Source organism: Rhinoderma darwinii, chromosome 13 (genome assembly GCF_050947455.1).
Source record: "Rhinoderma darwinii isolate aRhiDar2 chromosome 13, aRhiDar2.hap1, whole genome shotgun sequence".
NCBI lineage: Eukaryota > Metazoa > Chordata > Amphibia > Anura > Rhinodermatidae > Rhinoderma > Rhinoderma darwinii.
The window spans coordinates 47,648,823-47,674,079 of record NC_134699.1 but is presented as its reverse complement, the minus strand read 5'-3'; the positions used below and the strand labels follow the sequence as shown (position 1 = coordinate 47,674,079).

Here is a 25,257-nt window from a genome sequence, read left to right as displayed (position 1 = left end):
TTGTCAGACACCCTTCCCTGCTTCGTCCAGACCTCAAATCTAGTTACTGCGCATGCGCCGCTTTGGTGTCCCGTTGTGCGCATGCACCACAACAGGACATCGATGCGCGGGATTTCGTGTGTGCTGGGGGGGAGGCAAGGAGCTGTCAATCAAAAGTAAGGTGGCGGGGTTAACGCAGAAAGGCTTGAGGAATGAAGATATGACTCTTTTCAAATGAAGATATGACTCTTTAATGCTCATTCATGTGCACAGGACCACCAAAAAACGGAATAATAAAGGTACAGAGCCGACTTAGAAAATAATTATAGATTACATAAAAATTATTTTTCACCCACTACCACCAGGTATTGGTGGTTTAATAGGTGAAATGTTGATGACAGGTTTGCTTTAAGCAACTACTGGTATGTAATTATTTCAGCATGTTTTTATATAATCTTTACCAATACTGTATAAGAAGGAGGGCGAAGAAGGGGCATAGAGATGGTAAGCTGATCCTCAGAGTTCCAATTCGGCATGTATGGACAGTCCTTTTTTCTTTTGCAGGTTGTGGGTGTTTTCCGTTGGTTACTTCCTAATGAATGTATATGGGTGAATTAAGTAGACTCTTCATGTAGGGCTCACATTGCTGAGATCAGATAGCGCCTTTGTGGTTTGGGTAGAGAGTAAGTTATCTGAAAGAAGATGTGAGAGCCACGGGAAATGGTTGCGACTCAGGAAAGAAATAATAGTCCAATAATCTCAGCTCAACTGAAATGAAGATCCTTTTGGATTAGTGAGCATAATAAAGGTATTAACATGAGCAACATGATCTTAATCCGACTGCTCTAGTTGAGTATATTGGGCATTTATCCGTAAATAAAGGGTACCACCGGTATTGAAAACATGTGAATTGTGAAATGACCGCTTAAGGAAATAAGTTTCAGCTTCTAATCCTTCAGTATTTCTACTACTACAAGAAGCATAGTGCCGCTAGTTTTCAAACCAACATTTATGATATATGTAAGGATGAGGTCATCGGCGCTGTCGGGAGGGAGGATGTCCTGTGGATGGTGACTCTTGTTGGGGAGTACCTGGTGTTGCAGGACCATCATTGAGTAGCAGGATCAGCGCCAGGAGCTTTTGGCTCCTAGTCAAAGCTGGCAAAATATTCCCCCCATTTAGGTGTGCCAGTTTCAGATGTGTGCCCCCAATGTTGTTTTTGTTTTGCCCTAGTAGTTTATATGCACTGGTTTGTTGGCCTATTCCCTGGTGTCTATTGTTTTTTGCCAGGTCCTGCGCAAACTCGGGGTTCTCCAGACTGGTATCGCATGATTTCTATCTTCCTTTTTTTAATGTGTCTATTTAAGACGACCCAAACATGTAGCGAATTTGTTGACTATTTACTGCAGCGTTTCTGCAGCAAAATCTACATGTGTTACTTGCGGGTTTTGCTGCACATTTTGCTGTGGAATTACAGCTGATTTCATCTCTTCTTCATTAAAAAGTGTGAAATCCGCTGTGAACATCCGTAACAGAATGAGAATGTTGCAGGTTAGAAAATTTTCAGTAAGCTCTAATTTCTGTACCAAAAATGTTCTATAGCATGTGGATGAGATTTGTTCAAATCTCATACACATAACTGGTCAAGTAATCCACTGCAGATTTTTACATGTGCAAATCCGCACTGAAAATCCGCAGCATTTCCGTCCCATATGCAGAAGGTCTTAGGGCCAGTTCACACCGTTTTTTGGCGCTGATTTGGATGCTGAAACCGTGTCTGAATCAGCGCCAAAAATGTCAGAAATCGCCCCCCCCCCCACCCCATTGATTTCAATGGGAGGCAGAGGCATTTTTATTTCCGGGGCAGCATTTAGTCGCTTGCGGGAAAAAAAACGGCATGTGCATTCTTTCCGCGGTTCCACCTCTATAATCAATGGGAGGCAGAAAAAACTCACGCCACTCATTTCCGAGCATTTTTTGGCATTGAGGGTGAAAAAACGCTGCGAAAAACGTGGCAAAAAAGCGCAGGCAAAAAACTCAATATGAACTAGGCCTTTAAAGTGTAATTCTAGTTTCCAAGAACTCCTTGTGGGGACCTATGTGCTCAGACACTTACCGGTTGTTAGCACTAAGGGGCACTAGGCACTAGTCAGAGCTCTTAGCCCTTTCGGCTCCTGTTGGCTTCTCTCAGCTTTACACAGGAGTGGCAAAAATGGCCACGGCCACTTCTTTCTAGCGCTCAATGGGATCTCAGCACTTGGACCCCCACCAATGAGAACTTCTAAAAGAGGTTTTTGGAAATTAAATTACACATTAAACATAGCATGTAAAAACATCCCAGTATATCCTATTTGGGATATATTCTGCGTATATGGTGAAAAACATTCACCAAAACCCTAGATGTGAACCCGATCTTAACGTCTTTCCTTAGAAGGAAAGTATTTTTCCATTTCGTTTTTTCCCACTACGAGGACTTTGTTCCAAACATCTGCCACTTCCCAGCAACATAATGCTGTCTAATAGTAAGGGCATTGCTTTTCCGCACCAGCGCTCCTTATTGTAGACATTTTAATTAGTTTTGGGAAATAGTCCAATTCCGTACCTTGAAGCATTCACCTATTTAGGTATTTTGGTCATGTCCCCTTATCCTCAGTGCCAAAGAAAATTAGGGAAGCTAAGTAGACACAAAAAAAGACAAAAGCGAGACATGAGCTACGGGTCCTCAGAGACTGGAGGTGATGGCGTCAAACACTAGTAGGAAATTCCATAAAGCCTGTTTTGAACTATGTAACTGCGGCACAGGACGCACTGTGATAACCGCCGCTTAGCAGAGCAGTTGTCACTTCCCTTCCCCCACATGGCAGAAATATTTGTCTTGGTTTGGAAACGTTTCTATGCTGCATAGCAGGATCGTCCTGCAATGTGTATTTATGCTGTTGCTATACATGAATGCTGATTACATCTGGGTGTAAAGATATTTTGGGTGGAAGCGCTCTTTAAGAGCTGATAGAGAGGGCTTCCCAATCAGGTTTGCAGGGACTGTTTATGCCAAGGGACAAGCTGTGGGCAGCAGATAAGGAAAAGTGAACTTTGCAGAATCCTAAACATTGATTAACATTTTCGCTGCAAAATATTTTTGTGTATGTTACAAATAGAATTGTATCTGCCAGCTGGTAGGTGGCACAGACGGATCACATCGGGAGAACAAACATCTGATGAGGTTTAGTTATTCAAGTGAAAATTATTCCCCCCTCCACTTATATCTATTTTTTTGCTGTGTTTTATCACATTGATTATAATATGAGCACTATTATTATAATTTTTTTTTCTTTTATTAATGACATGAAACCAGTCGGGGGGGCAGTGGCGTAACTACCGCTGTAGCAGCCGTAGCGGCTGCTATGGGGCCCGCGGCATGAGGGGGCCCGTGTCGCCCGCCGGCACGGGCCCCCATCATGGCCGGAGGCTCCGCTAGCTGCCGCTATGGCTACTACAGCGCGACACCACTGAACACTACGGCAGAGCAGGGAGGTATCTCCCCGCTCTGCCATTAAAGGGGTTGTTCCTACAAAAGACATGTATCCCCTATCCACAGAATAGGGGATACATGTGTGATCGCTGGCAGCGATAGGGAGAACGAGGGACCGAAAGTCCCCTGAAGTTCTCCATGAGAAACCTCGGACTTCCGAGGTCTGTGTCGGCAGCTCCGTAGAAATGAATGGAGTGCCGGTCGCGCTTGTGCGCATGTGTGACCAGCACTCCTTTCATTTTTATTGAGCTGCGCAGACTCCAGAAGTCAGAGGTTAGTCATGGAGAGCTTCGGGGGACTTTGGGTCCCTCGTTCTCCCTATCGCTGCCAGCGATCACACATGTATCCCCTATCCTGTGGATAGGGGATACATGTCTTTTGTAGGACACACTATAGGTCGGATTTTTTTGGGGCTGCATGGAGTTACCAACATGGGGAGCTGTATAGCGTTACCTACAGGGGGGGCTGTATAGCGCTATCTACAGGGGGGCTGTATAGCGTTCCCTACAGGGGGGCTGTATGGCACTAACTACAGGGGGGCTGTATGCCGTTATCTACAGGGCGATGTATGGCGCTATCTACAAAGGGGGCTGTATGGAGTTATCTACAGGGGGGCTGTATGGCCTTATCTACAGGGGGTCTGTATGGCGTTATCTACAGGGGGGCTGTAAAAATGGCACTATCTACAAGGGGGTGTTGTGTGACACCCAGGGCAGGGGGGGGCCCCAGTCAAAAGTTTGCTATGGGACCCAGTCTTTCCTAGTTACTCCCCTGCGGGGGGGATAAAATAAGATGGTAGAAATGCATACTCTATTATAGCTGCTAAATTTATGGGTCATAGGCACAGATATATAGTCATGGAGACAAAAGATGGGGCATTAGTCGGTATTCAGGTTTCACTTGGGAGAAACATTGGCTGTGGCTGTGGCTGTGGCTGCTAGTTTATTGCTTGTAGAAACTTGTTTCTTGAACACCAATAAACAGTAGTACCATAATAGAAAGAAGACAGCGTAAAACATGTAGCAGACTCTGCGCATAACGAATTATGGTGTTGACCATACCGTGCGATTACATAACTGTGCGCACTTTCCTTTCCATCCATCTAGTGCCAAGCTATGTATAAGGTGTCTGGTGACACCAGACTTCCTCACCAAGTTGACAAAACTGTCAAACTGTCAAACACCACGAGTCATTGTCAAGTCAATTGCCAGTAACCTCTCTCGGCAAGAAACCCATGACATGCTAAAGTAGCCCATCTTATGCAGACGGATAAGGGTAAGATAACTTTGGGGCATAATGAATAGTTGAATAGATTTATTTTTTGCCCTGGGTGATACCAGGAGATGGGATTGTAAAACATGATATTAGGGACAACCTCTTGCCATTTAGATTCCACTGGTAAAGTACTCTCAGATATAAGGCTGTATTGTGAACACTAATTATAGGGTAGCAAGAGATCATAATACTGTACACAGGGCCGGACTGAGACAAAAAAAAGCAGCCCTGGCACACAAGCCCCAGCAGCCAACACACTCTGTCTAAAACCAGCCCTGGCCCTAAGCCCCCCAGTCACAGCACACAGCGCACATCGGTCGATTCAGTCCAAAGTGATTTCTGTTGAATGTCAGATTACCGCACTTTTTTATGAGGTGAAAATGCGTTCCGGTGGAGCAGCTAGCTCACATCTTATGTACTCAACATTCAGCTTTCCCCCTTCCCCATAGAGCAACACCTACGGGGTGACGGAACGTGATACTTGATTGAGTGATAAGTATATTGCTGAAATCTGCAATAATGTTCTGTAAAAGAAAAGTGGTTCAGCTGCATAAGTAACTTTCTTATGCAGCAACCTCCTCACTACACCACCTCCACCCAGCAAGGTATCCTCTCAGACAAGGACACACTTCAGGATTTGAGCCAGGGTTCACACAGAAGACACTGCTTAAGCACCAGACCACCAGCTCAGGCTGATCTCTGAGCTTTCTTATTGTCCCCATAAGACCAAATGTAAACGTCATTTCCAGAAGGAATAAGAACATGTAATCTTTGGAAGAATTTGTTGCTGACATTTGAAAGCAGAGGTAGCGCACTGGTAGAGATCTCTGCTAGTAAATTTGAGGTGTGTGGAACATGTGAGTTCTATCTCCAGCCTTAAAGGAACAGTGTCATCACAAATTATTTTTTTATATGTTAAAGATGTTAGTGCTTTATTAAAAACGTTTATATTCATTTGTGTGTTTGTGTTTTACTTTTTCTTATTTTTACACTTTTTCTTCCCTATGGGGGCTGCCATTTTTTGTTCCATTTCTGTCTGTGTCGATTAACGACACATACAGACATGGAATACGGCAGCCACAGTCCCATAGGGACTGTGAACGGCTCCCGTCCCATTGACTTCCGTGTACGGCGTCTGTGTTGGAACTGCGCATGCGCCGCTCCCACACAGTCCAATTCGAAATTGGCGCCGTCCGGCGCCATTTTACTGTGGACCGGAAGTCGCGGCCGGACAGTAATATTACTACTTCCGGTCGCGGCTTCCGGATTTGTGCACTTGGACCAGCGGCAGCAAACGGAGCGGACGGGCCGGAGGGAGCCGCGGCGGCAGGAGCAGGTAAGAGATTTCAATGTATGTTCGTGTTTGTGTGTGTTTACTACTGTATGTAAACCTACTACGCTGTGTGTTAGCTCAAAAAATGGCGACACACAGTGTAGGAGGTTACACCGTTCAAACCCCTCGTTTATCCCGGCACTAGCCAGGATAAAGGAGGGGGGGATGCTGAGAGCTCACTAGAGCGAGGGCTTTTAACCCAATGTTGCAATGCTGCAATTTTGGGAACTAGCTCCATCTAGTGACCAAAAATGGGTAGTATTATAAATTAGAAATAATTTATAATATTTCCTGACTCGCGAAAAAAATAAAAAAAATTTGAACAATGTTTAATCACCCACACACTAAATGTTTAATTTTTTAAAAAAAAACATGTTTTTCTGGCAACACATTCCCTTTAAAAGCAGTTAACCCCCAAGCCACCGTGCTGTCAGCCAAGGTTTTTCTTGTTGAAGGTCCGATTACCCGTTTTTAAAAGAGGTGAAAATGTGTCCTTGTAAAGCTGCTGTGCAGCTAGCTCACAGCTTGTATGATCTGAGTTGTGCACAGGAATCACTTCTCTACAATGTGGGTTCTAATCCCCACCTTGTCCTCCTGGTGATCTTGGGCACTTCCCCCTTTCCTAAAGCGCCACCTATGGAGGTATAAATTATGATACCTGTTTTAGTATATTGCTGAAATCTGCAATAATCTACTATATAAATACAGCTGTCTCAAAAGAGATAGCAGCATAAGTAACTTTCTTTACATAATTAACTTTCTTATGCAGCAATACTCTTACTGCACTACTTCCACCCAGCAGAGTATCATTTTTTCCAAGGCCACACATCAGAATTGAAACCAGGGGCTGCACATAAGACACTCACTGTTCAGACACCACTAAATCACCACGGCACATTGGCATCTTAGGTTTCTTATTGTCCCGATAAGACCAAATGAAATCATTACTTCCAACAGGAATAAGAAAATGTCATCATTAGGAGAGTTTATAGTCAGTGCTTAGCAGTAGTGGTAGTACACTGGTACTGTTCTCTGCTGAAGAAATAGAGGAGTCATCATGAATGTGGGTTCTAGTCCCAGGATCTCCTTCTTGTGTCTCAGTTTGAAAGTCGTTCACCTTTTAAAGGAGAAATGCATTGCACTGTTCAGAGTCAGGCGCTTGCCAAAATTGTTGGAAAAACGTCACCAAGCACACGCAATAAACTTGTATAAGGAGACCACCACCTACCACACAAGCAGCATGCTGGATGCTTTGAACCTAGGGACATGGGCCAACTCCACAGCAAACCAGACCTAGGCACTTAAACCCCATGCTGTCATGCTGCCTCCCCCGTCCCTCCCCCGTCCCTCCCCCGTCCCCCCCCCGTCCCGTCCCCCCATCCCCCCCCCCGTCCCCCCCCCCCGTCCCCCCCCCCGTCCCCCCCCCGTCCCCCCCCCGTCCCCCCCCCCCGTCCCCCCCCCCCGTCCCCCCAATGTGATCTAAAGTTTTTCTTGTTGAAGGTGCGATTACCCTTTTTTAAAAGAGGTGAAAAATTTGTACTCATAAGGCTGCTGTGCAGCTAGCTCACAGCTTGCGTGATCCAAGTTGAGTGCAGGAATCACTTCTGTACTATGTGGGTTCTAATCCCCACATGGTCCTCCTGGTGACCTTGGGCTGCTCCCCCTTTCCCAAAGTGCCATCTATGGAGTGATGGATTCTGATACCTGTTTGAGTGTTGAGTATATTGCTGAAATCTGCAATCATCTACTATATAAATGCAGCTGTCTCAAAAGAGACAGCTGCATAAGTAAATTTCTTTATATAAGTAACTTCCTTATGCAGCAACAATCTTATTGCACTGCCTCCACACCACTATAAACACCACCCAGAAGAGTTCCCTTTTAGCCAAGGCCACACATCAGGATTTGAACCAGGGCAACAGAAGTCATTCACTGTTTAGGTTGCAGCTTAAGCATCAGACCACCAGCTCAGGTTGATCTCTAGAGCCTTTTCTTATTGTTCCCATAAGACCAAATGTAATCGTCATTTCCAGTAGGAATAAGAACATGTCATCTTTGGAAGAGTTTGCAGTCAGCTCTTGGCAGCAGTGGTAGCACACTGGTAATGTTCTGTGCTGATGAATTAGAGGAGTCAGGAATGTGTGGGTTCTAGCCCCAGTATCTCCTTCTTGTGTCTCAGTTTTGAAAGTCTTTCACCAGTTCACCTTTTAAAGGAGATATTAATTGCACTATTGCGCGTCAGCTGCCTGCCAAAATTGTTGGAAAAATATCACCAAGCACAAGCAACAAACTCATATAAGTAAGGAGACCACCATCTACCACACAAGCAGGATGCTTTGAACCTAGAGACATGGGCTAACTCCATAGCAAACCAGGGCTGGGCACTTAAACCCCAAGCTACCATCCTATTATGCTGCATCCACCCTCCCCAATGTGATCTAAAGTTTTTCTCGTTGAAGGTGCGATTGCCATTTTTTTAAAAGAGGTGAAAAAGGTGTGCTTGTAAGGCTGCCATGCAGCTAGCTCACAGCTTGCGTGATCCAAGTTGAGTGCAGGAATCACTTCTGTACCATGTGGGTTCTAATCCCCACATGGTCCTCCTGGTGACCTTGGGCTGCTCCCCCTTTCCCAAGATGCCATCTATGGAGTGATGGATTCTGATACCTGTTTGAGTGATGAGTATATTGCTGAAATCTGCAATCATCTACTATATAAATGCAGCTGTCTCAAAAGAGACAGCTGCATAAGTAAATTTCTTTATATAAGTAACTTCCTTATGCAGCAACAATCTTATTGCACTGCCTCCACACCACTATAAACACCACCCAGAAGAGTTCCCTTTTAGCCAAGGCCACACATCAGGATTTGAACCAGGGCAACCGAAGTCATTCACTGTTTAGGTTGCAGCTTAAGCATCAGACCACCAGCTCAGGTGGATCTCTGGATCTCTGGATCTCTGGATCTCTGGATCTCTGGATCTCTGGATCTCTGGATCTCTGGATCTCTGGATCTCTGGACTTCTTGGACTTCTTGTTGTTCCCATAAGACCAAATGTAATAGTCACTTCCAGCAGGAATAAGAACATGTCTTCTTTGAAAGAATTTGCAGCTGTCTTTCAACACCAGAAGTAGTGCACTGGTAAAGTTCTCCTCTAACAAATTAGGAGTGAGGAATGTGATGCTTCTATCCCTGGGATCTCTTCCTTGGAGGCCTTTCACCAGTGCAGGTTTGCAAGTTGAGGCATCCTTTTAAAATAGAAATGCATTAAATGCATTATGCGAGTTTGCTGCTTGTGCATTGCGTCAGCCGCTTTCCAAAATTGTTGTCACCCTTAAGCACAAGCAGCAAACTCGCATACGCAAGGAGAACGCCACCTACCACACAAGCTTTGAACCCAGGCACATGGGCAAAATCCAACGCAAACCTGGCCTAAGCATTTAAGCCCCAAGCCACTGCGTGGTCATGCCCCAATTTGATCTAAAGTTTCTCTTCATGAAAGCCCGCTCAACCTTAATTTTTTTATTTTTTTTTAAAGAGGTGAAAAATATGTTCCTATGGAGCTGTTGTGCAGCTGGCTCACAGCTTATGTGATCAGAGTTGACCCCCAGTCACAGCGCTCTCACGAGACGATGTGGTCAAAAGTGTCTACTGTTGAAAGTCAGATTACCGTACATTATTTTTTTTTTATGAGGTGAGAAATGTGATCTGGTGGAGCCGTCATCCTGCAGCTTATGTGTTCAGACACTACAGTAAATGCCACTAGCACCTTATTAGTAAAACGCTTTATCGCCGACAGCTGAGAAAGATATTCGCAGGACTGACGGGCTTTTTTAAAAATGTATATTTCTTATTAAAGAACGGCAGAAGGAGACATGTCTCCACAGGAGCGCTTCTTTAAGGGGTGTAGGAACCTCAAGATAAATCAAGTAGAAAATAAATGACAATCAAATTACAAAGACGTGATATTTGCTTTTTTCTTTTTAAAGACCATCTTGACAGAGCAAATATAAAGCAAGAACATTTTTATTATATTTACATGGAAAGAAAGCCAAACAACAGGAGGCAAGATGATCATTTTAGGCACAACTCCGAACAGTAAAGCTCATTTAAAGTGCATATGGTCTTTTCTGTCCCCCCCCCCCATCACCTTCATTTATTAACCATTCTACTGTACAGTAATTTATACTTCTTAGGATATGTTTACACGCAACCTCAAAAACGTCTGAAAATACGGAGCTGTTTTCAAGGGAATTTCGAGATTTTCTCTGCGTTTTTTTACAGCCATTTTTGGATCTGTTTTCTATAGAGTCTGTGAAAAACGGTTCCAAAAACGTCCCAAGAAGTGACCTGCACTTCTTTTTCGCGGCCGTTTTTCAAAACGGCCGCTTAAAAACAGCCCATCGAAACAGAACTCAGTTTTTCCCATTGAAATCAATGGGCAGATGATTGGAGGCGTTCTGCTTCCGATTTTACGGCCCGAAAAACGTCTGAAAATATGCCGTGTGAACATACCCTTATTCTTACTAAAGATATTGCACAAATATTATACAAGAGAACGGTGTCAGTAACATTTAGAGAAGCCGAGTAGTTCATTAAAGGGGTTTTCCACCTTCTGACAACGGATGACCTATCCACCGGATAGGTCATCAGTACATGATCTGTGGGGGTCTGCCCCCCCGACCCCGCACAGATCAGCTGGTCCGATGCCTCCGTGCACTGGACTTACATGCCGGAAACAGTTGGCTCCGGCCACGGAAAAGCGGCGGAGCTTCTACAGCACAGCCGCTATGCTATGTACAGAGCCAACTGCTTCCGGCTCCGTACATTGCATTGTGTGCCATAACATCCGGTGCCCGCAGGCCACTGGAGCGGTTTAATGGTGCGGGGTCCGGGTGCCGGACCCGCAACGATGACATACTAATGTCAGAAGGTGGAAAAACCCTTTAACGGATTACGTCTAAACCAACTTTCTGTACCATTTGTTAGAGCTGGGTCACCGTAGATAACACATCTGAGAACAGTTTTGAGACCAACACAGATTTTGGTTTTCACAAAGTTTTCTGCTTCAGGGTTTTTAGATCTTTTAGTCAGATGTTTCTATAGTTACTGAAGTACAATTCTAAACATTTCATACGTTTTTAAACTGTTATTGACAAATACATCAAGTTTATGCAAAGACTCAATATTTACAGTGTTGACCCTTCTGTTTCAAGACTTCCGCAACTCGCTTTGCCATGCTGGATGTCAGCTTCTGGGCCAAATCCTGACTGATGACCAATTATTACTTAAAGGAACAGTGTCATCACAAATAAATTTTTTATATGTTATAGATGTTAGTGCTTTAATAAAAACGTTTATATTCATTTGTGTGTTTGTGTTTTACTGTTTCTTATTTTTACACTCTTTCTTCCCTATGGGGGCTGCCATTTTTTGTTCCATTTCTGTGTGTGTCGATTAACGACACACACAGACATGGAATACGGCAGCCACAGTCCCATAGGGACTGTGAACGGCTCCCGTCCCATTGACTGCCGTGTACGGCGTCTGTGTGGGAACTGCGCATGCACCGCTCCCACACAGTCCTATTCGAAATTGGCGCCGTCCGGCGCCATTTTCCTGTGGACCGGAAGTCGCGGCCGGACAGTAATATTACTACTTCCGGTCGCGGCTTCCGGACTTGTGCAAATGGAACAGCGGCAGCAAACGGAGCGGACGGGCCGGAGGGAGCCGCGGCGGCAGGAGCAGGTAAGAGATTTCAATGTATGTTAGTGTTTGTGTGTGTTTACTACTGTATGTAAACCTACTACACTGTGGGTTACCTCAAAAAATGGCGACACACAGTGTAGGAGGTTAAACCTTTCAAACCCCTCGTTTATCCCGGCACTAGCCAGGATAAAGGAGGGGGGGATGCTGAGAGCTCACTAGAGCGAGGGCTTTTAACCCAATGTTGCAATGCTGCAATTTTGGGAACTAGCTCCATCTAGTGACCAAAAATGGGTAGTATTATAAATTAGAAAAAATTTATAATATTTCCTGACTCGCGAAAAAAATAAAAAAAATTTGAACAATGTTTAATCACCCACACACTAAATGTTTAATTTTTATAATTTTTAAAAAAAAAACATGTTTTTCTGGCAACACATTCCCTTTAATCAGTGGTTGGAGTCACACAATTTCTGTGTTTTTTTTTCGTCCACCCACTTTTTGAGGAGTGACCATATGGTCTCAATTGGATTGAGATCTGGGGAGTTATCCTGCCATGTACAATTTTTAAAATGTCAAAGTTTTGTTCACCGAGCCACTTAGTTCTCACTTTTGCCTTGTGACATGGTCCATCATGCTGGAAATAACATTGTTCGTCACCAAATTGCTCCTGGATGGTTGAGAGAAGTTTCTCCTGGATGGTTGGGAGAAGTTTCTCCTGGATGGTTGGGAGAAGTTGCTCCTGGATGGTTGGGAGAAGTTGCTCCTGGATGGTTGGGAGAAGTTGCTCCTGGATGGTTGGGAGAAGTTGCTCTTGGAGGATGCTTCGATACCATTCTTTATTCATGGTAGTGTTTTTAGGCAAAGTTTTTTGCCCACTCCCTTGGATGAAAAGCAACCCCACACATGAATGGTTTTTAGGATGCTTTACTGTTGGCATGATGCAGAACTCATGGTAGTGCCCACACTTTCTTCTCTGGACAATCATTCTTCCAAATGTCCCAAACCATCTGAAGGCAGCTTCATCAGAAAAAATAACTTTACCCCAGTCCCCTGCAGTCCAATCCAGGTACTTCCTACAGAGGACTGTCCTCCATGTTTTTCTTGGAGAGAAGTGGCTTCTTTGCTGCACTCCTTAACACCAGGCCAGCCTCCATAAGCCTTCACCTCACTGTGCGTGCAGGTGCACTGACACCTGCCTGCTGCCATTCCTGAGCAAGCTCTGCACTGGTGTAGAACCAATCCCGTAGCTTAATCCTCTTTAGGAGACTTTCCTGGCACTTGCTGGACTTTCTTGGGAGCCCTGAAGCTTTCTTCACAGCAATCGAACCTCTCTTCTTGAAGTTATTGATGGTCCGATAAATGGTTAAAGGGGTTTTCCCAGCAGGGACATTTATGACATCTCCACATTATAGGTCATAAATGTCAGATAGATGCGGGACCCACATCTGGGACCCGCACCTATCTCTAGAACAGAGCCCCCTAAACTCCGTTCTACCGCTCTGTGTTGCGTCTGCTTGAGGTGAATTCTGACCATAAAAAAGGTTATATGGTCTTGAGTTACAAAAACAGTGTATCTCGCTGAGCTACGCTGTTTCTGTAAGTCCTATACAACTGAATGGTAGTTACGGAAACAGCGTAGCTCGCATGCTTTAAATCAGCCCTCGTAATTTTAAGCACACAGGCCCACCGCAGGCCATACGCTGTCGCCAGTGTTGGGCTGGGACAACCTTTCAGCTATACAAGACACGGGGAGATTTATTAAAACAGGTGTAAATGAAAAGAGGAATAGTTCCTGATAGCTCCAACTCCAATGTATCCACTGCGTTGCCATGAGAATAATGAACATGCTCATTATTCTAGAGGGTTTTTTTCGCGGAACCAAAAAAAAATAGCCCATTCACTATTAATGGATGCAGACTGCTAGTGGATTTGAAAGGGATTTGGGTGTGGAAATAGGGCACTTATTCCTAACCAAATCCTGATTACGTGATCATGGCCTAATACTGACGTATAAAGATTGCAAATTATACCAGTATACAATGCTAAAATATCACCATAATGTAACTAAATAGCATGATGACAGACAGACAGACAGACGCGCAACCCAGAAGCTGGACACATGCTTCATTCGTGCCACTGACACCTAGGACACATGCGCACGCACACCACTCACACCTAGGACACATGCGCGCGCACACACCACTCACACCTAGGACACATGCGCACACACACCACTAACACTTAGGACTCATGCGCAGTACATATATATACACCAGAACAAAGCTTTATGATGCCTTCTCCCGACCACGACCCATTTCTGCACAGTTTGCCGCTCAGATGTCTTCAGCTACTCACTATTCAAACATTTCTGCACCTATAAAAAACGATGATAAAATTCTCATGGTGACACACACTGTACACCTAAATATAATAGCTCCATACACTGCACCTCTAATTATAATAGCACCATACACTGTGTCCCCGATTATAATAGCACCATACACTGTGTCCCTGATTATAACTGCACCATACACTGTGTCCCACTCACACAGACTGCTCCCTGTAGACAGTGCCCCCATAGAGCCCCCTGTAGATAGTGCCCCACATATAGCGCCCCCTGTATATAGTGCCCCACATATAGCCCCCCCTGTAGATGGTGCCCCACATGATGTCATCGCGCCACTAGCATTGTGGAAAAGCGCCGATTCTAGCTTTTCTGCTGCCCAAGACGAAAATTTAACTGGCGCCCCCCAGATCTTGATTGGCATCCCCCTGACTGTTCTACATTACTACCAGCCTTCTCCATTGCCTTGTACTCCCTTGGCATGCGTGGTGCAGCGATGAAGCCGGGCAGAGTACACCTCGCTGAATGGTGCGTGCTCATGGAGTACAAGGCAATGGCGCATCCAAGAAAGTTGGAGGAGACTGGTAGTGATGTATAACAGTCAGGGGGATGTCAAGCAAGCATGGAAAGGTGAGTTTGCAGTTAGGACTGTGTGACTCTACAGAATAGCAGCACGACCCATGACCCTTAATAGAGTAATTAGCATTATTTACTATTTTAAAAGTAAATTTTATGGATTTTACTGTATCTGAAACAAACATACAGGGGAATGTTTGGAAATATTGTCAGGTCATGTATTACTGCATGGTGGCGGTTGAAGGGGTTAAAACTACCAGACAGGTTCTGATTAAACATACAATGAACGTCAACAATGCCATCTGCTCTGCAATCTTGTATTATAAATATATCCTATATAATTACAGCACCAGAACACACACGCACGCACGCACGCACAGTACCAGAACCAAGCTCAGTACATAAATACAACACCAAAACCAAGCTCAGTACAAATACATTTCAGTACTGAGACCATTTGCAAAGTCAGGTTAGCAGCTTCCGGTATGACCTGAACAATGGTAATCATATACTGGGAGTTGCTTACACCCCAAAAAATAGTACCCTCCATCATCTGTACAGATCATACAGTAATAGTTAGGCTTTGTTCTCACCTGCGTTGGGGTTCCGTTCATGGCTTCAGACCTTTCGGTCAGGGGAACCCACGAACGGAAACCATAGCTTTCCGTTTGCATTACCATTAATTTAATTCGCTATTGATTAAGTCGAACAAATGGAAACCTGCCGGAACGGTGACAAACGGAAGCCATTAGCAACGTTTCCTTCACCATTGATATTGTTGAGGGGTTCCACGACAGAAACCTCAGACGGAACCCCTGAATGGAAAGTGAACACTGATGTGAACTGGCCCTAAGGGTGCGTTCACATGTCAGTTGCATCAGCATCAGTTTTTTTTGTCTCAGTGATTACAATGGATGCAAAAACTGATGCAAAAATCAGGCTTTTTCACGATTTTTACTACAAAACCATCAGTTGTCATCAGTTGTCGTTAGTTGTCATCAGTTTTTACCATTCGTTTTTAACATCAGTTTTTTCCACAATGGTCCACAAAATGGTAGCCTAGGCTCTGAAAATGTGCCCCTGTATATAGTGCCACACACCCCCTGTAGATAATACCGCAGTGCCCTCTTTAGATAGTGCCACACCCCCTGTATATAGTGCCATATTCCCCGGTATATAGTGCCACACATGCCTCTCTAGATAATGCCACAGTACCCCCTTTAGATAATGTCACACACCCCCCTTGTAGGTAGCGTCACACAGGCCCCTTCGTAGGTAGCTCCACACAGCCCTCTTGTATGTAGCGCCACACAGCCCCCTTGTAGGTAGCGCCACACAACACAGACCCCTGGTAGGTAGCGCCACACAGTCCACAGCCCCCTTGTAGGTAGTGCCACACAGCCCACAGCCCCCTTGTAGGTAGTGCACAGCCCCCTTGAAGGTAGTGCCACACAGCCCACAGCCCCCATGTAGATAGCACCTTCTCCCCCTTCCTGCAGATAGCACCACTGTAGCTCTCTGAAGGAGCGAAATCCCCCTTTGGCCGGGGATTCCTCTCCTGGAGCGCTCCCCTTCATGTCTCTGTCCATATATGGATAGTGACATCAGCGGCAACTCCTGAAGCAGAATCCCCATACACAGCGTTGCCGATGCTGTGACCGGGGATTCCACTCCAGGAGAAGCCCCTGTCATTTGTGTCCATTCATGGACTGTGACGTCACTGGCTTATCTTCGAGTGGAATTCCCGGTCACAGAGTCGGCAACGCTGTGGACGGGGATTCCGCTTCAGGAGTTTTCCCTGATGTCACTGTCCATATATGGACAGAAACATCAAGCGGAGCGCTCCAGCGGCAACACGGGGATTCTGCTCCTTCAGGGAGCTACAGTGGCACTAGTAGATAGCAGAGCAGGGAGATACCTCCCTGCTCTGCTATTGTGGCATCGCTACTGCTGTAGCAGCCGCAGCGGCTTCTAGCGGCGTGGCAGGCCATGGGGGTCCCATGCTGACGGGCGCCCTCACGCCCGGTGTCACCGCTAGCAGCCGCTACAGCGGCAGCGACGCCACTGAGTGAAGAAGCGGTCGGGCGGAAAGGCGACTGCTGAGTGACGCTGGGCCTGGGCGCTTCTGAAAAAGCAGGGGAAGGGAGCCAGCGCAGCATCCCCTTCCACCTGATGGAGTGATGCGACATGTGCAATGGCACAGGTCGCACACCCCTAAGGCCGGCCCTGGGTGGGAGGGTAGTCGTCAGGGTCTCTGCCTGGAACGGAATCCCCGGCAATGCTATGACCGGGGATTCTGCTCCTAGCTCACATCCACCTTCCCGCCGGGTGCTGCCGGAAGGTGGATGCGGCAGTACCCGGCGTTCATCCGGCTACCATTAAAATAGATAGGATACGGCCAGGGCCATCATCAGGAATTTCAGGGCCCCATACAGCTACATTTTCTGGGCCCCCCTTTTACTGCTCGCAGGAAAAAGACGCCGACGCCTCCCATTGAAATCAATGGGAGGCATTTTCGGGCCGTTTTTGACGAGTTTTGCGACGCAGTTTCTGCGTCAAAAAACTCGTCAAAATACTCCGTGTGAACATAGCCTTACACGTATAAATTCCCTGCGAGTGGTGCAGCACCCCAGCCTACTGTATAATGACATTCTGCAGCTTTCTGTCTTCCTGCTTCAGTTCCTCATTTTCAAGATCTCTGCCTGCTGTCTGTGAATGAGAACATTAAAACCAGCCCTGGCTTATTACTTTCACAGCTGATGGTCTTGTTACAATGTATCAGTGTAGATAAGAGCCATCTGCCTGGAGTCCAGCACAGGAGAGGGGTTTGTGCTGTTGCTGCGTTTAGCTCACAGATGATCGACTGATACATTGTAACAAACTTTCTTCTATCCAACTTTAACGCCATACTGCCCCCCTTGTAGAGAACGCCATACAGCCCCCTCTGTAGAGAACGCCATATAGCCCCCCTGTAGATCTCTACAAGGGGGTCTGTAAGGCGTTCTCTACAAGGGGGGCTGTATGGCGTTCTCTACAGAGGGGGCTGTATGGCGTTCTCTACAGAGGGGGCTGTATGGAGTTCTCTACAGAGGGGGCTGTATGGAGTTCTCTACAGAGGGGGCTGTATGGAGTTCTCTACAGAGGGGGCTGTATGGAGTTCTCTACAGAGGGGGCTGTATGGAGTTCTCTACAGAGGGGGCTGTATGGAGTTCTCTACAGAGGGGGCTGTATGGAGTTCTCTACAGAGGGGGCTGTATGGAGTTCTCTACAGAGGGGGCTGTATGGAGTTCTCTACAGAGGGGGCTGTATGGAGTTCTCTACAGAGGGGGCTGTATGGAGTTCTCTACAGAGGGGGCTGTATGGAGTTCTCTACAGAGGGGGCTGTATGGAGTTCTCTACAGAGGGGGCTGTATGGAGTTCTCTACAGAGGGGGCTGTATGGCGTTCTCTACAGAGGGGGCTGTATGGCGTTCTCTACAGAGGGGGCTGTATGGCGCTACAGAGGGGGCTGTATGGCGCTCCATTCAAACCCGGAAGTCCGAGGTTTGTGATGGAGAACTTCAGGGGACTTTCAGTCCCCCGTTCTCCCTATCAATGCCAGCGATCACACATGTATCCCCTATCCTGTGGATATCCTGTGGATAGGGGATACATGTCTTTTGTTTAATGGCAGAGCGGGGAGATACCTCCCTGCTCTGCCGTAGTGTTTAGTGGCGTCGTGCTGTAGCAGCCATAGCGGCTGCTAGCGGAGCCTCCGGCCATGGTCGGGGCCCGTGCCGGCGGGCGACACGGTCCCCCTCATGCCGCGGGCCCCCGGCAGTAGTTACGCCACTGGCCGGGCCTCTTACAGAAGTACCCCTAATACCCCCCTGATGGCAGCCCTGGATACGGCGCCGGACCTCCCTGGGAGCCAGAACCAAAAATGTCACAACTGATGTCCTCCGTGCCAGAACAGATCCCATAGAAAACTATGTGATCCGTTCTAGCATCAGTTTGCCTCCGGATTTTCTTCAACACGCCGGAGGTAAACTGAAGCGGACGCCGGACTTATGTGAACGGCCCCTTAGATGTCATGTATTACAGGTGGATCCTGCTTGTCAGAGACACACAGGACCCGCTGACACTGAACACATCAGTCCCACAGACCTGACGTGTTCAGGATTCAGCGTAAGATACAGCTGCTCTGCTTACAGGATACAGAACAGCTGTATCTCAAAAAGTAAAAAGATTTTTTAATAAGAAAAAAGTTATAAAGTTGCACAAAATACACTGACTGACATTTTTACATACATATACACATATATATATATATATATATATATATATATATAAATCCCTTTCACAGGTGTACATAACCTTGAATGCAAACAATCAGATCGTAACAACCATTGTCCAGTACAACACGCAGCACATGCAGTTTTACCAAAAGTCGGTGCAGTTTTTAAATGACTGTTAACGTCTAACAATCATTTGAAAACTGCGCTGACTCGTGGGAATGCAACATGTTGGCGCGGTTTGCAGCTGTATCGTTGTAAAGACAGCAGCTACTATATGTATACACTGTACGGGTATGTACACACAGGGCGGATATGCTCTGTAAAAGCACAGCGTATCCGCCCTGTGCACCGCAGGGAATTCAAGATGAAAAACCGCACCAAATTGTGGTGCAGTTTTTCGGCCAGAAACGACCGCTGCGGAAAACTGAGCAGAAAAAGAAATAATGTATACTTACCATGGAGATGCCTCCCTCCTATGACCTGCGGCCCTAGGATGACTTTTCATACCGTGTGATTAATGAAACGTCATTCCAGGCAGGCGGCCGGCCCGGACGAAGAAACAGAATTCTGGGTAAGTATAAGATTAAAAAAACGCTGCAAAATACGCAGCATTTTCTGCAGGAAAAAACGCAGCAAATGGTGCTGTTTTTCCGCAGCTGAATTTCTGCTAGTTTCTGCGGCATTGATGCAGAAGTTTTCTCCAGCAATTCTAATACGTGTGGACAAGCCCTTATGATGCAGATTTTCCACAACTAAATCCATTGCTAAAATCTGCAGTATTTAAACTACGAGTGAAATAAATACAACAGCTATAGCGTTCTGCACTCACACCCACTTATAAAGTACACATTGTAAACACACATGCACTTACATTTTATGTAGGATATTTGTGAGGACAGTTCAGCAGTTTGATGGGGTGAGATTCTTCACTCCAGAACTTCTCCTGCTCAATAGCCCGACACAGAGCCGCCGACAGTCTCCCCTCCCCCTCCCTCACGTCCCGACTGGTAACAATAGCAGGAGGGGAGGTTGTGTGAAGAGTAGGGAAGGGGGGCTGGAGGGGGAGATTTTAAAGTAGCACAGGGAGTTTTAGTAATAGCAGCACAGACCATGGCTTCTATTACAGTCGGACAGCAGTTCTTAGCTGCTGTGTCGCCCTCTTGGAAATGCTGTACCCTGCCGCCTGAGACACTGATCGTTTGGGCGGCCCACTGTTCACCGGCCCATCTGTCATTTGCCAGAACTCCCAGATGGCCAGTCCGGCCCTGACTGTATATATAATAGCTGATTATGTCTTTGTTTTGAAATACAGGTCACCCACGCCTTTTACCTACCCCAATACGCTTTTTGGTGCTGCTCAATCCCCGTGGGGGAACTGGAAAAGCGATGACTCTCTTTGAGACCCATGTGATGCCCATGTTAACAGAGGCCAATGTCCACTTCACTCTGCTGGTCACAGGTAAGGTGGCTACAGGTTAAATCAATGCATTTTTGAACATTGACCTGGGATTTGGAGAATGACCTCGAGCCAAAAGTGTCAAAGGTTTTGCTTTTGTTGGTGTAGTGACCAGGTACCGTATGTTTATACAGATCCTGACAGGAAGGTCATCAATTAAGATTTATATATATATATATATATATATATATATATATATACACACTAGCATCATATATCCACTAATATCGGTCGGAATAGCCAAATAAACAAAGAACCTGAGACCACGTTAACCCATGCAGCTAAATTGAGCATTTGTCCTGTCAGCATGCCATGGATACTGACTGGATCTCCAGAATTCTTTAACAGGACTTGTTCTAAACAGATAGAACAGGGAAATAAAATACTGTGGATTTTCCACAACGGATATAGTTAATATAGTAGCCGCAGAGTGGATGGGATTTGAAGAAATCTCATCCACACGCTGCGTAAATGCTGAGCGGGTAAAACGCTCCGAAATTGACCTGCAATGTGGTTTTTTTTATGCCTGTGATGACGTTTCATCCCATGTGACTGCTGTAGCCAATCACAGGCTGCAGTGATCACATGGGATAAAACATCATCCCAAGAGGCCAGGCAGCAGGGCGGCGAATGGATGCGTCACAATGGCTACGTCAGTATCAAACTTTTATGTGCAGTTTTTCGCAGCGGACGTTTTGTCGAAAACTGCACCAATTGTGGTGCGGTTATTCAGACTGAATTCGGACGGATCCGACGTGTCTGAACACAGCCTTGTAAGTGGAGCGGTGCGCAAGTGCCTTAGTATCCAATCAGATGTTTCTATTTATCAGTCTTAAAGGGAATAGAAAAATGATCCTTTATACATTCACGTGCTGTATGCTAATGAATCATTAAGTGTTGGCTGTGTTTTTTCATTTGTGAAGTCTCCTGATTTACCGGTGGCAACGCCTCCCATCCTGATTGACGTCCCCTGTAAAGGACATCGGATTAGGCAGCAGACGTCAATCAAGAGGGGAGGGGTTTGAGACGTGTTGCCACCCATGACACAGGACACGTCACAGATGAAAGAATGCCCATTAATGAATCATTAGCATGAAGCGCGTGAGTGAATGAGATTTTACCTGAATATTTGGTTTATAATAGCAAACACGGGGATCTCTGAATTTGTTTACCCAGCACCTATTTAGCGGTGTTCAAAGATAATGGAGATCAAATTTGCTGACAGTCCAGTTGAAATCACATTTTTATTATAAAATATATATTTTTTTAATTTCTGGTGGTATTTTTTTTTATTTATGTGACTATTATAATTATACAACAAATATTCCAGTTAACACACTGGCCACAAGAACAAGAAGATGGCCCTTCCAGTTTTCTGTAGCTCACTTTTCAGCTTTGCTGCGTACAGTCCTGGCCAAAAGTTTTGAGACTGACACAAATTTGGGTTTTCATAAAGTTTGCTGCTTCAGTTTTTATAGTGCCAATTTGCATTAACTCTAGATTGTTATGAAGAGTGATCAGGTGAATTGCAATTAATTACAATGTCATTCCTTGCCATGAAAATTAACTTAAAGCGGCTCTGTCATCAGATTATAAGTGCCCTATCTACTACATAATCGGATCGGCGCTGTAATGTAGATAACACCAGTGGTTTTTATTTTGAAAAACTATTATTTTTGAGCAAGTTATGAACAATTTTAGATGTATGCTAATTCGTTTCTTAATGCCCAACTGGACCTTTTTTTTAACTTTTGACCAAGTGGGCGTGTATGACGCTGACCAATCAGTGACCAATCAGCGTCATACACTTCTCTTCATTCATGCCCAGCTTGTTTCACTGCACAGCATGATATCGCAAGATCACGCTGTGCTGTCACTTACTCACACATTAACTTTACCTTAGTGCCTTGAGAGTGAATAGACATTGCCACCAGCCAGGATGCGATGTATATTCACACTCCCGACACTTCGGTAAAGTTACTGTGGGACTTACTCACAGCACAGACTAATCTCGCGAGATTACGCTGTGCTGTCATTCATGTCCATCTGCACTCACAGCACAGCGTGTTCTCGCGAGATCACGTTGTGCTGTGTGAGTAAGTCCCACGGAAACTTTACCAAAGTGTCGGGAGTGTGAATAGACGTCGCATCCTGGCTGGAGGCAATGTCTATTCAGTCTCAAGACACTTCGGTAAAGTTACTGTGGGAGTATGTGACTGTCACGGCGCGGTGTGTGGACCCACTGGGCCATACTGCGTAGCGGAATAGCAGCTGGCCAACTAGGTAAAAAACAATGTCTATAGTCCAGAAAGGGTACCTGAGGCAATGTAGACAGTAGCGGAGACACGACTTGACTCTCACTGTAGATGGCTTAGTAGATACGATAGCACGGGATACAGGGTACAGGCAGCAGGAACGGGTAACACTGGGAACTGGAAAACACTGGGAGACCATTTGCAAGACAAACTTTAGGTATACTACAACGCTCAGGCAAGGATCAAGTGGGCAGAGCCCTTTTTATAGTCCAGCAGTATTCTAGGCTAATTATTGAATAATGACAGCTGGACGCGTACTGGCCCTTTGAGGCCGTGCGCGCCCTGCGGGAAACAGGCCCAGAACCCGGAAGTGAGTGCCGGCGTCTCCCTGGGGGGAGATGTCGCCAAGAACACAGATGTCCATGGCTGGGGCCGTCAGAGGGTAAGTCTGAACGACGGCCCTCGGCCATAGACGTTACAGTGACATAACAGCGTGATCCCACGAGATCACGCTGTGCAGTGAAAGAAGCTGGGCTGGAATGAAGAGAAGTGAATGACGCTGATTGGTCAGCGTCATACACTTCTCTTCACAACGCCCACTCAGTCAAAAGTTAAACGCCCAGTTGGGCATTAAGAAATTAATTAGCATAAGTATAAAATTGTTCATAACTTGCTCAAAAATGATCGTTTTCAAAATAAAAACCACTGCTGTTATCTACATTACAGCGCCGATCAGATTATGTAGGAGATAGGGCATTTATAATCTGGTGACAGAGCCTCTTTAATCACAAAAAAACATTTCCACTGCATTTCGGCCCTGCCAAAATTACCTGCTAACATCATTTCAGTGATCTTCTTGTTAGCTTAGGAGAAAGTGTTATCAAGGACTGAGCATTGAATTATAAGAGCAGACTGGTTGCTTTAAAAGAGGGATGGTGCTTGAAATCATTGTCTTCTTCTGTTAACCATGGTTACCTCCAAGGAAACACATGCAGTCATCATTGCTTTGCATCAAAGGAGCTTTTCAGGCAAGGACATCGCTGCTTGCAAGATTGCCTCTAAATCAAGCATTTCTCGGATTATTAAGAACTTCAAGGAGAGAGGTTCAATTGCTTTGAAGAAGGCTTCAGGGGGCTCAAGTCCAGCAAGGGTTCAGCTACAGGATCGGTTCAATACCAGTGAAGAGCTTAATCAGAAATGGCAGCAACGAATTTAGTTGTGGAAAAACCGCAGCATAATACAGTACTAGCAAAGTTAATGAGATTTGAACAAATCTCATCCGCACACTGCGTAGATCAGCAGAAAAAACGTTGAGAAATTGACCTGCGGTGTGTTTTTTTAATCTGCAGCATGTCAATTGTATTTGCATAATCGTTGCTTTCTGTTGCGGGTTTTCCCCATTTAATTTTCTCTATCGGACAGGATACCTCTTATGTACCAGGTCTAGTTCTGGCATAACATGCCCATTTTGTGTCTTCTAAATTCACAGAGAGACCCAATCAAGCACGTGAACTGGTGCGAGAGCAAGATCTATCAACCTGGGATGCCATAGTAGTGATGTCAGGGGATGGACTGATGTTTGAGGTAATTGGTTGAAAAGTTGTGTCTCTGCTATTTCTTACCTTACGGATTTCAAATTTATATTTCTAAATGATTGTTTTGGTTTCAGGTTATTAATGGGTTAATGGAGCGACTGGATTGGGAAAAGGCCATTAAAAAAACACTCTCTGTCCTGCCAGGTGGTTCAGGGAATGGACTGGCTGCATCTATAAATCATTATTCTGGGTAAGGCAAGGCTCCTGAACACAATTTTTTAAAGAGGTTGCCTGGTTTGGACAACCCCTGCTCACATTGCAGTCAAGCTGGTGTCCCTTGTGTCAAGCTTGCCAGGGAAATGTGGGGGTGTTTAAACGCTCCTGCCACCTGTTGTTCAGATTTGTAAATTGCAAGGGATTCTCTTAGGGTATGTGCACACGATAACGACCATTACGTCTGAAATTACGGAGCCGTTTTCAGGAGAAAACAGCTCCGTAATTTCAGACGTAATTGCATGTACTCGCGTTTTGCGAGGCGTCAATTACGGCCGTAATTTGGAGCTGTTCTTCATTGGAGTCAATGAAAAACGGCTCAAATTACATCTCAAGAAGTGTCCTGACTTCTTTTGACGAGCAGTCTTTTTTACGCGTCGTCTGACAGCGACGCGTAAATGATAGGTCGTCGGCACAGTACGTCAGCAAACCCATTCAAATGAATGGACAGATGTTTGCCGACGTATTTGAGCCGTATTTTCAGACGTAAATCGAGGCTTAAAACGCCTCGTTTACATCTGAAAATAGGTCGTGTGAACCCAGCCTAAGGGTATGTGCACACACAAACTCAAAAACGTCTGAAAATACAGAGCTGTTTTTAAGCACCCCATTGAATTGAATGGGAAAACCCGCAGCAGAAGAGCTGCGAATACGCAGCATTGACATGCTGCGGTCGAAGAAACCGCACCTCAATTTTTGTGCGTTTTTTTTTACTGAGTT

At 45.6% G+C, this 25,257-nt stretch overlaps 1 protein-coding gene across 3 annotated transcripts in view; it reads left to right on the top strand.

Annotated features, from left to right (window-relative positions):
- Window positions 1-25,257, top strand: part of SPHK1 (sphingosine kinase 1) — a 46,502-nt gene that overhangs the window by 9,410 nt on the left and 11,835 nt on the right. For 2 of the 3 annotated variants that reach the window (XM_075845082.1, XM_075845080.1), the window contains exons 2-4: window positions 20,331-20,477; window positions 24,219-24,313; window positions 24,399-24,514. In XM_075845082.1, the coding sequence (XP_075701197.1) occupies window positions 20,405-20,477; window positions 24,219-24,313; window positions 24,399-24,514 (284 nt within the window). In that variant the 5' untranslated portion in view covers window positions 20,331-20,404. Of the gene's footprint in view, window positions 1-4,688; window positions 4,784-20,330; window positions 20,478-24,218; window positions 24,314-24,398; window positions 24,515-25,257 lie in introns of those variants that run through there. The other variant, XM_075845081.1, reaches the window with a different exon arrangement.